The following is an 11,775-nucleotide window of genomic DNA, read 5'->3' on the forward strand; positions in this document are numbered from 1 at the left end:
ATGTGAAACGGGCTTTGAGCCCCATAGTTGGAATTTCAATGTGAACCTAACCGTAAACTGCAAAAGTGCAAAGGAAACAAGAGAAAAAAGGCAACAAAATGTCAAAAACAATACACAAACTTGATTCTCGATGGAATTATTATACCATAAGAAATGGAAACTCGGAAATTTTTTTCTTTGTTTTTCTCCTTTATGCATTAAAGAAGCAACAAATTGTCGTCAATAGGAAATAGAAATAGAATGGATTAAGAGAAGGAACGTTATGTAACACTTTTTTGACTACAAGAAAGAAGGGTAAAAAGCACCTATATGAACAGTAAACACAAATTACACTGATGATATAAATATATATAATCCTGGGGAAAACTAAGTGAATAGAGTTACAACATCTCTGCGATATCCTCTTACCATTAAAAGCCTCTGCACATTTCCTACCAACAAATCCATATACTCCATGTAGCAGTAGGCTGGGTGGTTGATGGGAGGTGGTGGTAAGCTTACAAGCACCACTGCTGCCATTCTAGAATATCTTAATATTGTCGTATTCAGCTTCAGAGTTGTATACAGAAACTTCTCCACTTGTTGCTCATCCACAACTACAGCCTTTCCATCAGCCATCAATGGGGTTCCTTCTCTTTTTGCTGCTTCCTTTAGTTCTGCCAAGTAACTAGCTACCCGTTTCCGAGCATCATTGAATGCTTCTATTGAGTCATCTTGCTGAGATCCACCCTCTACATCCCATGACTTGATCGTTATAACAATCACTTCGGCTTGCAACCGAAGATCGTATAGGAACTTCTTCACGTCAGCCTTGAGGCACTCTGCATCTGAATCTTCCTCCGCAATGCAGAAGACCTGAATCTTACAGCTCTCAAAGCTCTCTTTCGTAAGAAGAAGTTGTGACAGAAGAAGCATGAGACCACCATCTCTTACAATCCAATACAGATCGATGCTACCGTATTGCCTTTGATACTCATTTGGCCATTCATCGAGGCCTTTGACAATGACAACTGCCTTGTTTGCTACAATACAGTCATTAATTATACCAACAAATCTGGTTGGGATTTCTTTTAAGTTCTCGCGACGCCATATTTCCGGGTACCGCACAACTACGATATTGGGCTTGAGGTTGCCAAGACCCATGGTCTGCACAATTCCACGGAAGCCTTCAGTCATATTGGTCGCTACGACTATTTCTGCAACACCTTCACAGTTCTTGTAGTTAATGTAGGTATCAAGCTGTTTGCAGGCTTCTTTGGCATCTTCAGCACATTCATGATAGTCTCCATCTAGAATGTTTACAAAAATGGACATTCCACGGCCTTTCTTCTTCATACAGTTGGCAAAATCAGCAAGTTTTGGATGGCAAGGTACATTTTCTGGCAGCTTACCCCAAGGCCGGCAGAATATGAGAGGAATGGGATACCAGTTCTTTGGATGAACTTGCTTTGCTGCAAAACAAAACAAAGGGTCCAATACAGGAAAACAAGAGGCATAGTCATGACTATATGAACAAAATAGAAGTGGAACATGCATATACACACAGATATTACAGTACCTCCCAGAGATCTAAGGCTACGAAGGGCTAGTTGAAAGTATGCACTTTTGAAACCGTCCCCCAGTCCCCAGCTTTTCCTTTAATGCTCACATAATAATATATAAGGCTGGCAAGGGCTAGAGAAACAACAGTGAATAGCCATGAAATCAAGAACATTATCACTGCAATAAACAAAAGCAAACAGAACAGCTGTGAGAATTGGCCTCCAATTAAATACAGTGCAAAATTTGCATGCTAATATACAGGAATTTCTCAACTAAATGGGACACAATGTTAAAACCGACAATGCACTATATATAATGAAACATACCTACACAAAGTAATGCTCCGAGTAGAGACAGGAGCCAATGGTGAAATTTCCACCTAGGACGCCAACTAGGTGCATCTAAAAGATCCAAAAGGAAGCAAGACAAGTTCACACCCGAATAACATAGAAGGAAAAACATAGTTACAGTTGGTGTGATAAGATCCAGATTCCCAATAACAACACATCCCATACAGATAACCGTAGTAAAGAGTGTAGCTATGTGAGGCTCACTGGTATCTGCAACTCTGAAGCAATTGAGAACAGGAAGAATATCATCATTGGCTATTGCTGCAAGAAGGCGAGGGGCACCAGTCAAGCTTTGAAGAGCTGCACCTAAAGTTGAAAGAATAATTCCAACACGAATGAGAACTGGGAAAGGCCAAGCTATGGTAGCAGTAAGTAGCCTGCACCAAATGTAGTTTAGCATTAGAATAATATCTCTAAAACATAAATTCTTGAAAAAAGAATGAACAATGAAAACATAGCAAGCTGAATCCATGGAGAATGTTAACGTGAGACTGGAAAATTTGTACCTGTCAGTCAAAAGCTTTTCTCTGTTGGCAACAGCTCCAAAAAGGAAGACAGAAACTAAATAGAGAAGAGTAGTGACCAGTGTGGCTGACAATGTTCCAATGGGGATTGAACGCTGAGTATCTTTAAGCGAAGCTGATCGATTTGAACCTGCCATGATTCCAGTTACAGCTGGGAAAAAGAGACCGACCAATGCACTGAAGAAGCATATAAACAGAAGGATTTAGAAACTTCAGCAGAGAAAATCATCGTTTTCATCAGATTTAAAAAAAATATGTGGATATCACATATCAAAACTTGACAGTTGGAAACAACTTTTTCCTGCTTTTTCTTGGATAATTAGAAAGGTAGAGGGAGAGATTAACTTGTTTTATTCTTTTGGACCAGCAGCATGACTACCAATTATACTTGGGATCTGTTCTCATCTAGACCTCCATTATTAAACAAGTTTTTCAATACAAGTAGGTGACTGTGCACTTATTTGAGCTATACTGCTATATCATCTTTAGGATCAACAACAGGTTGGTACAAAGAAGATTCTTTGATCATGTACAACTTCACAGCACAAGAAAATTTCACTCTAGTAACTAAAATCCTATGAACCTTGAAGATTCTTACTTGAAGTTCCAGTACACCTTTCCATCACGATCAGGGATCCCATCACTGTTAGTATTCTGATACATTGAATCCCAGTTATCCTTAAAGCTGTCCGCACTCAAGCCCGTAATTCCAGCTGTATCAAAAATAACCAAAATAACATGTTTCACAAATACATAATGACAAGAAAAACATGAACACTCAACAAGGGGGATTCAGATTGATTTTGAGCAATGGCGTATGGCTTGCACCAAGCAATATGCCACTGTTGTATTCATACTTGAGGAATCACCTCCACTGGTAATTCTCTGATATGTAAGAGAGAGTGTGTGTGTGTGTGTGTGAGAGAGAGAGAGAGAGAGAGAGAGAGAGAGGGGGCAAAATGATTATGAAGAAGAAACTCACTATCAGGATCATCCTTCTTCGCCATAAAAATCCCGATAAATATGCAAAGTACTGACAACAAAACAGGTATAAGGAAGACAGGGGCAACCCGATTAATCATTTTCACCCCACCAAACACAATAATGCATAGGATGACAGTCACAACAAGCCCATAAATTTGTAAGTCATGTGTACTTATAGTCTGTATTGGTTTCGATAAGGAGCCATTCACCTTTGTACTGGTTTCTGCAGTGCAAGCAGGAGGATATTAAAAATGAATTGGAACAAGATTCTTTTTAGCATAGCCTCGAAATCTTTAAAAGTAATCAATAAATTAGAAAAAGGGAAAAAAATATTATAAAGATAAAAAAAAATGTCATTTCCTGTCGATAGCAATCAATCATTACCAGTAAAAAACCCAGCAGAAGGGAGAGCTTTCAGAAATGTTTCTACAGCTCCCAACACATAACTACAACCACAACCAAAAGAACATATAAGATACAAGTACTAGCATGAGTAGAAAATGTTGTTAAATACTTGAAATTTTATGCTATCAAGAAAGCAGAATTCATGCTGAGCAATTCCATTATATTATGTCCTTGAGCTATTCACAGAATAGCATTAAAAAAATAGAAGAAAGGACCGGAAGATACACTTACAGAGCTGCTGCAACCGCGTTGCCAAGGAAGAAACATAATCCAATGCTAACTCCAACCTCAGGACCAAGTGCTCGACCAATGAGATAATATGGACCACCACCCTAGCAGTAATTGATGAGAAAGCCGCTAAATACCGCCACATAGTTATATAAGGAAAGAATCTCAATCAAGGTAGCAACACGAATTTTACTCAAAATTAAACCATTCCCTTAAGGCATCAAAATGACTATGATATCAGAGTCACATGTCAACTGAAAACTGATCGTGAAGGATATATAATTATAAATAATGTGTACCTTCATGGCACCATTAGTAGCAATAGCACTCAATGATAATCCTGTCAAGAAAGTACACAGACCACAAAGCGATACCAACAGCAGTGAATCCGCAATGCCTCCCATGCCAATTATCCTGCATTTCTCATAAATGAACCTTAGCAACTGAAATTACAAAATCTACTTATTTTAATACATATATTACTATTCAATGATGCAAGTCATAATTGATTCCTTTTATCTTGACAGAAAGCACAATCCAATCCTTCTAAAATTGAAGGCCCATAACAAGCCTGTAATACAAATATCCAATATAGCACAACAAAGTCTTGTAAAATTCAAATTATCAAGAAGAAGCTCAGCTTCCAATTCAAAAACAGCACCAACAATTAAAAACAGAGCACGGATTCGTTTACATTTTCATGCACATACATACTGAGATGAAAATGGAGCTGTGTAAGTTAAAATATTAACATCAGAGAAAAGGAACTTACCAAGAAAAGCGGATATAGTAGATAATCCCCAAAATACTTTGTAAGCATGGGACAAACACCCCCATCATTGTACCCATTTTGACACCAGAGGGCTGCATGATGTATGCACAGAACATGGAACGGCATGAGAAGGCAGTAAAGTAAAGACTGCTATGTTTCATTAAGAAAGAGAAGGAGAAGCGAAAGAACAATATGGTCAATAGCAATTCAAAGAAAAACTGTTGCATACTTGCACATTAATAAATTTCTCAATGCTTGTCAATATTTCAACTTTTTTGGACATACTTGACAGGCAGGACTAATTCAAGGAAATTATCACTTCCTTTGTTCAACATCCACATAGATTAATTTCCCAATACACCGTCAACAGAATTTCAAACATTTCGGCAAGAAAGGTTTTAGGCGCAAGTGTACCATTCACTCAATGAAGAAATAAGGAAGCACTTGTATTCCAAAGAAAGATTATGAAGTGAACTTCTAAACAGTATCTGAATCTGAGCCTCCAAGCCATGCTCTTTAAGGCTTCTCAAAAGTGGAACAACCTAAAAATCCTACCAACCTTTCAAGGTTATTCCCAAGGTAGAGTTATTCCCAACGAGATTGTTCCCGAATGAAGCTGTTCCCAAAAGTGTTCATGCAAAGAATATTATTCATTGAAACTACTGTTGGTAGAACAATTAGTAAGAAAAAACCAAACATCTACAATGATAAAAGATTGCCAAATAATGCAAGCTGGTACTAGTGTAAGTAATCATGCTAATGTAAAAACACAGCTTACCGTTGGATCCCCACCGGTGATGGAAACAACTTCATTATCTCTGGGGCTAGAAGGTGCAAGAACTTGCTCTTGTGTCATACTGAAAAACAAGTCAAAAGCTGGTAATAATCACAAATTTAAAAAGAAAATAGAAAACAAAGCGTGAGGGAAAATTGTCCAGGCACCACAAATTATTCAGTTGTTACTCTTAGAGATATTAAATAATCAATTTACTAACATTCATCCCCTAAGTTCTAATCATTGAAGTTAAAAAAGAAGAAGAGCAAGAGTAAGCATTAATGAAAACAAAACCACGTACCTTTTGAGACCAAGAATATTGACAAGAGAATCAAAACCGAACAATTCCAACTTATGTTCCCTGTGAGGACCATTGTCTCCACCAACAACATCAGGAGCCTTTCCATCGGAATCCATGCTCCCTTGCGTTCGAGCTCTTACTTTCCTGACAATGTATTATACGCATTTACATTACACAATCATCGAATATGATAACCGAAAAAAAAAAGCAACCGCATGAAAAGGAGAAGGAGAGCGGAGGCCGTGGATAACCTGATAGGAGATTGGGAAGCGGTGGCAGAAGATCCAGGATCCATGGAGGCCATCTCGAGAACGGCGCGATCCTGTGCCCCGACGGGGCTGTATTTGCGGTTGCCTTGTGCATTATAGCCATCGTCTTCGCCTCCTTCTAAATCATCGGTGTTCATTTTGGAATAAATTTTGTTACCAACTAAAATATCGATCTTATTCTCTTGTATTCAGATCCAAAAACGAAACGAAACGAAAAGAAATGCCAAATTAGTAAATGACGGAGAGAAGAGGGAAGGAAAGCGAGGGAAACGAAATGGAGGCAGAGGGCAATGCATGCAGCCACAGATCATGAAATTGGATTTTATTTATTTATTTATTTATTTATTTAATAATAACACTATGAATAAATAAATACATAAATAAATGGGAACGGAGACATTTCATAGGGTTTTTTTTTTTCTTGCTGAAAATAAATAACAAAATATACGTTTACAAATTACAAATTTTCATGTTATAAAGCAAAGTTTATAAAAGAAGATACATAATCTATTATTAAGTCACGTACAATATTCACGTAAACTAGCACGCCCGTCAAACACTTATCTGTCCACTGCGGACGCTGGCTTTGCATGGCACTTTTATTCCTACAAAAAGCAGCCAATGAAATTTGAATTAATTTTTATATTATAGTTTTCATAAAGAGGATTATTAATATCCTTTGCGAAAAAAATGTTATAACTGATGTTAATCTAAGTTAAACAGTTATTTTCCTTTTACGATCAGAATTAGAGGGAGAAAGAAAAGGATTATGCGGATGAATTTCCTATATCTTCAGTCTTATTCATGTGTTGCAATTTGAGAAAGCAATTTCCTATAATCGTTGATGAATTTTTATTGTATCTTATTGCATGTGAATGAGAACAAAGGAGACAGCAGAGGCACCAGCTCTCCGTTACGAATAATGTTGGGCTTTGGCCCAAATTTATGTCTAAAACAATGACAGAAATAAGCCCAACAGCCAAATCAAAATTCTAATCCCAAACTCTTTAATAATTTGGTGGTAATTTTTATATTAAAAATTAGATTTTATTTTATCTTTTTTAGTAAAAATTGAGTAAACTATTTTTTTAGTTTAAAAATCATATTAATTTTTTTGATAAAAATTTTATTAATTTATACTATTAAAATTTAAGCGTGACTGATAGAATAATTTATCTATTTTTAACTAGTAATCTCTATATTAAAAATTTGTCCAATTATATATACTCGGTGCTGTTTTTATATTAAACCAAGTTTGAAATAAATTTAGAGTTATAAGTAAAACTCTGGCACAAAATTCAAAGCGGAGATATTACAGCATTCTTATTCTCCAAATGGAATGTTGAGTGCACATAGCAACGAACAGTTGATAATATATTATACTTTGCATTGTCACCGAATTGAAAAGTTGTTGGTGCATGTGCTTGCGAAACCAAAAAAAAAAAAAAGTGTATAAATGGGTAGAGGATGAGAGGAAAAAGGGGTTCAAAAGTGGGGGAGAACATGAGAAAAAGCCAACTGCCTAAAGGGATTTATGAATCTCTCACAAGACAGATCACTATCATTAGTATTTAGTGTCCAAAAGAAAAGGTCTTTTTTTTTTACAAAAGATAAGCTTTGCTTCTTTTTCTTTAAAAATGCCTAAAAGCTTACCTTTACTTCAGTTTAGTTTAGTTTAGAAATTAGATCCGTTTAAGATAAGATATTAACTATTTTACTTAACAAACCAGATGTTGGCAGATACTTAACGAGGAAGTAGCAGTAGAAGAAGAAGAAAAGTAAGGAGAAGGGTACAATATATGTTAAATAGTCATCAGATTGGACTGGACTGTAAATATAATGTAGAGCAGTCAGCTAGTGAGGTGGACCATTTTATTTGTTTTTGACTTTTTTGAAAAAGGCTATAAATAGTCATCATATTATTCATAGGCAAGCACTCATGGCTAGCGTGGAAAGGGCTTTGTGTTCTAGATAAAGCAGTAGCGTACCAGACACGAAGATAAAAAAGAAAGAAAAATAAAAGCTGGGTTTTTATGAGGTGCTTTGTTGCTTAAGTTAAATATATATATGAATGCGTCACCTCCCTCATGGCCTTTATCTTCATTTCTCTTTGAAAGCTAGTTGCTTTAAGTGGTTATTATCATAATCTTCAAGCTTTTCTTTTTTTTTTCTTTTTGCTCTGATTTCACTTTTGTTTTTAGTTTTGACGTTTGCAAACCCAGACCCAAAAAGATCATTGTTTCAGTAGTACTAATATATTGGTTCCTTTTGCTCTCCTTTTTTTTTTTAGTTTTCCAACAAAAAAGATAATAATAAAAATACTTTGCTTTTTTGTCCTATTTTTGCTTCCTTTTAAATATTATTCCACCCCCTTTTTCTTTGGTCGTAAAATATTTTTCCTTATTGTTTTATTGCAGCTTTAGTTTGAGCTATTATGCCTAAGTAGATTGTTGAAGCTGGCTTCCTTCTGGTATGGTGTTATTTTTTTCGAAGTTTTGATCTTTGGTCATAAAGATAAGCATTTTGGTTGAGAATGCTAGGTGGATGATATGATGGTATACAAAGAAACCAGTTCATTATTCTTGTTTGCTAGTGTTTTTTTCTTGCCCCTTCTATGGGGGCCGTTGAAGAGTCCTTAATGAGTATTATTTTAGCCGAGGGAACTAAATCATTTGATTGAAACCATTCCTCATTGAGTATTTCTTCTGCTGCTCTTTTTTGTTCAATTTGTGGTTGTAGAGTTATATTTGTGGTCATTGAGAATTGCAAGTTTGGGTTGTAAAGAGCTTTTTCTATTGTTGTTTTAGATTAATAGAACTAGAAATTTTCTGGGAACTTACCTGCTTTTTTTTTTCGTATTTCAACATTGTAGGCAGCATTTATGGTAGAGTGAGTTTTGGTTTTGTTGTGGTGTATTCGAAGTTTAGGTTAAATTAGAGAAAGCGCAAATAGATTGTGATTCTTGATTGAAAAATGGGCTGTGTTGCTTCAAGGATTGATAAGGAAGGAAGGGTACAGGCTTGTAAGGATAGAAAGAAGCTTATGAAGCAATTGGTGGGATATAGAGGAGAATTTGCTGATGCACAGTTGGCTTATCTGAGGGCATTGAAGAACACTGGTGTAACTCTTAAGCAGTTTACTGAGTCAGACTCATTGGAACTTGAAAATACCTCATATGCTCTTAGATTGCCTCCCTCTCCTCCTTCCCCCTTGCCTCCTTCTCCTCCACCGCCACCTTCTTTTAGCCCTGAGTCAAGGAAAGCCGGTGGTGACAATGGTAAAGGAGAAGTTGACCAAGAAGATAGCATGGAGATTAACCAGGATGATTGTTCTACCCTGCCGGCTCGTAGTACAAGCTCGCCATGGAACGATTGGGGTCTTTTTGAGTCTACTTCACCTCCCTATCATCCAAAACAGTCTGAAATCGTAGAATCAGTTGAGGATGAAGGTCAGGGAGAGGAGATTGGTGAAAACACTAACATAAGTACTCTCCCTGAGAAGTCTCAGCCTGGGGAAATTATTGACGATAACTCATCATCGACGAGCTTGAATGATAAAGATTCTAGCGATGTGACCATGGTGGTATGGAAGAAAAATAAGAGCTTGGAGGAAATCGTAAAGGAGTTAGATGATTACTTTTTGGAAGCATCAGCTGGTGGGAAAGCAATAGCTGTTTTTACAGACAAAAATATAGGGGACAATTCTCATCCATCGAAACTCAAAGAAAACAAAAGTAAGCAAGCTTTTCACAATTTATTACTAGATGATGCAATTGCAAGCACATTAGTTCAGGCCTGACAGTAAATTTCATTGAATTGTTTGATCTTATACTTGAGCATCAAATATCCTGCATTCTGCCTGATACTCCAAACATGTCCGTACTACAGGGAAGAGTAGCAATTCTGCAAAGGTTTTTAGTGCATTGTCGTGGAGTTGGTCTTCTAAGTCTCTCCAGTTTGCAAGAGATGCTGTTCAATGTGGATCTAATGAACCATGCAAGCCTGGAGCTCATTGCAGTACTCTTGACAAGCTATATGCTGCAGAGCAGAAGCTTTATAAGGAAGTGAAGGTAAGAGTGATGCTTAGCCTGGTTGTTCCATTATGTATTTATTGCGTATGCATTTTTTATGGTAGCATCAGAATTTTGTCAATGTCTACACCGGTTGTGTGTGTGTGATGACTATTTTATGATTAGTCTTTGCCTCAGTTTATATTTCCATTTCTGGTTCTGTATAAGTCCATTTGTTCTCATGGATAAAACTTTTGTAGGAGGAAGAAACCACCAAATTGGAGCGTGAAAGGAAATTGATGTTGCTGCAAAAGCAAGACGAAAACCATGACTGGAGCAAGACAGAGAAGATCCAATCAAGCGTTGAGAATCTGGAGAATGTCCTAAGACACCTGCAAAATTCAATAAGCACGTCCTGTTCGTCTATATTGGAGATCATCGATGAGGAACTTTACCCCCAGCTGGAGACATTAATATCCGGGTAAATTTTGGTCACATTGCTACATTATCAACATGGGAGGATTGAATCATGGGTTATATAGGATAGAATTTACTCAAATTGTCTAATCTTCTTTATTACAGGCTGATGGAGATGTGGAAAATGATGTACAAATGTCATCGAGTTCAGCACCTTATTTCACAGCAGTTGAATCATGTGACTGATATAAGCATTGACCTGACCACCGACTCCCATCGTCAAGCTACAGATCAGCTTGAAACTGAGGTTTCTTTCTGGTATTACAGCTTCTGTAAGCTCATGAAATCTCAGCAAGAGTATGTCGGAACACTCTGCAAATGGATCCAACTTACTGATTGCCTTGTGGATGACAACCACCAGAGTCGTCGTGCATCTGCAGTTCGTAAGCTCTGTGGAGAATGGCAGCGCAGTTTTGAAAAATTACCTGATAAAGTAAATCTATATAACTATTAGGGATAGCACATGCAGTCTTCTATGCTACTATTTTGATGTCTTACTAATCCACTGTGGTTGCAGGCAGCTTCAGAGGCAATTCAGAGTTTTTTGTTAGCCATCCGAGCGATAATCCAACATCAGGCAGCAGAACACAGCCAGCAAAGGAAATCTGATAAGCTTCAGGAAAGGTTGCAGAAGGAGTTGACGTCACTGAGTGAGTTAAAGAAAAAGGTTGAGGGAAGTGTAGCGGCCGATCTGAGCCCCAAGCATCCTTTATTGTTGAAGTGCGCCAAAATCGAAGCCTTGGAAAAGCGAGTTGACATGGAGAAGGGCAAACATCTCAACTTAGTCCAAGTAAACAAGACCATGACTTTAAACAATCTAAAAACTAGCCTGCCTTGTGCATTTCAGGCTTTAATGAAGTTCTCGAAAGCTTCTGTTCAGATCTTTGAGGCCATCCATGGCCATGCTCAGCCAGAAATCCCTTGTAATGAGGTATCAGAGAACTCAGCAAACTAAATTTGACTGAACCGTGAAATTTGTATGAAATGGCTCTTTATTTTTGCCGGAAACTGTCAAACACTTGATATCTAAGCTGTAAAGGAAACAAAGACTACAAGGTTTTTCGTTGCATATATATAGATGCACATTTAATTGATGAAGTTTTAGTGGATATATAAATTTCAGCATGCAACGTCACCGA

General features: G+C 37.2%; 1 protein-coding gene and 1 pseudogene across 5 annotated transcripts; one reads left to right on the plus strand and one right to left on the minus strand.

Annotated features, from left to right (window-relative positions):
- Positions 1-260: 260 nt before the first annotated feature.
- Positions 261-6,431, minus strand: LOC107938503 (cation-chloride cotransporter 1-like; annotated as a pseudogene).
- Positions 6,432-7,817: 1,386 nt separating this feature from the next.
- Positions 7,818-11,705, plus strand: LOC107938506 (protein ALTERED PHOSPHATE STARVATION RESPONSE 1). 5 transcript variants are annotated; one of them, XM_016871677.2, is made up of 7 exons: positions 7,818-8,188; positions 8,568-8,620; positions 9,023-9,883; positions 10,038-10,219; positions 10,420-10,640; positions 10,742-11,069; positions 11,154-11,705. In XM_016871677.2, exons 3-7 carry the CDS (start codon positions 9,124-9,126, stop codon positions 11,589-11,591), a joined length of 1,929 nt encoding a protein of 642 aa, XP_016727166.1. In that variant the 5' UTR covers positions 7,818-8,188; positions 8,568-8,620; positions 9,023-9,123; the 3' UTR covers positions 11,592-11,705. The 5 variants fall into 5 exon arrangements, with proteins under 5 accessions (XP_016727166.1, XP_040959737.1, XP_016727168.1 ...); XM_016871678.2 differs by lacking the exon at positions 7,818-8,188 and adding an exon at positions 8,201-8,283; XM_041103803.1 differs by having other exon boundaries at positions 8,568-9,883.
- Positions 11,706-11,775: the final 70 nt, after the last annotated feature.

This window comes from Gossypium hirsutum, chromosome A03 (assembly GCF_007990345.1).
Source record: "Gossypium hirsutum isolate 1008001.06 chromosome A03, Gossypium_hirsutum_v2.1, whole genome shotgun sequence".
In the NCBI taxonomy this organism is placed as follows: domain Eukaryota; kingdom Viridiplantae; phylum Streptophyta; class Magnoliopsida; order Malvales; family Malvaceae; genus Gossypium; species Gossypium hirsutum.

What these genes read in the sequence shown, in the direction of transcription:
- LOC107938506 (XM_041103803.1), top strand. Translation starts at nt 9,124, where the DNA reads ATGGGCTGTGTTGCTTCAAGGATTGATAAGGAAGGAAGGGTACAGGCT. An exon ending in GAAACTCAAAGAAAACAAAA is followed by an intron (nt 9,884 to 10,037) that starts GTAAGCAAGCTT and finishes TCCGTACTACAG; the next exon opens with GGAAGAGTAGCAATTCTGCA. An exon ending in CTGGAGACATTAATATCCGG is followed by an intron (nt 10,641 to 10,741) that starts GTAAATTTTGGT and finishes TCTTTATTACAG; the next exon opens with GCTGATGGAGATGTGGAAAA.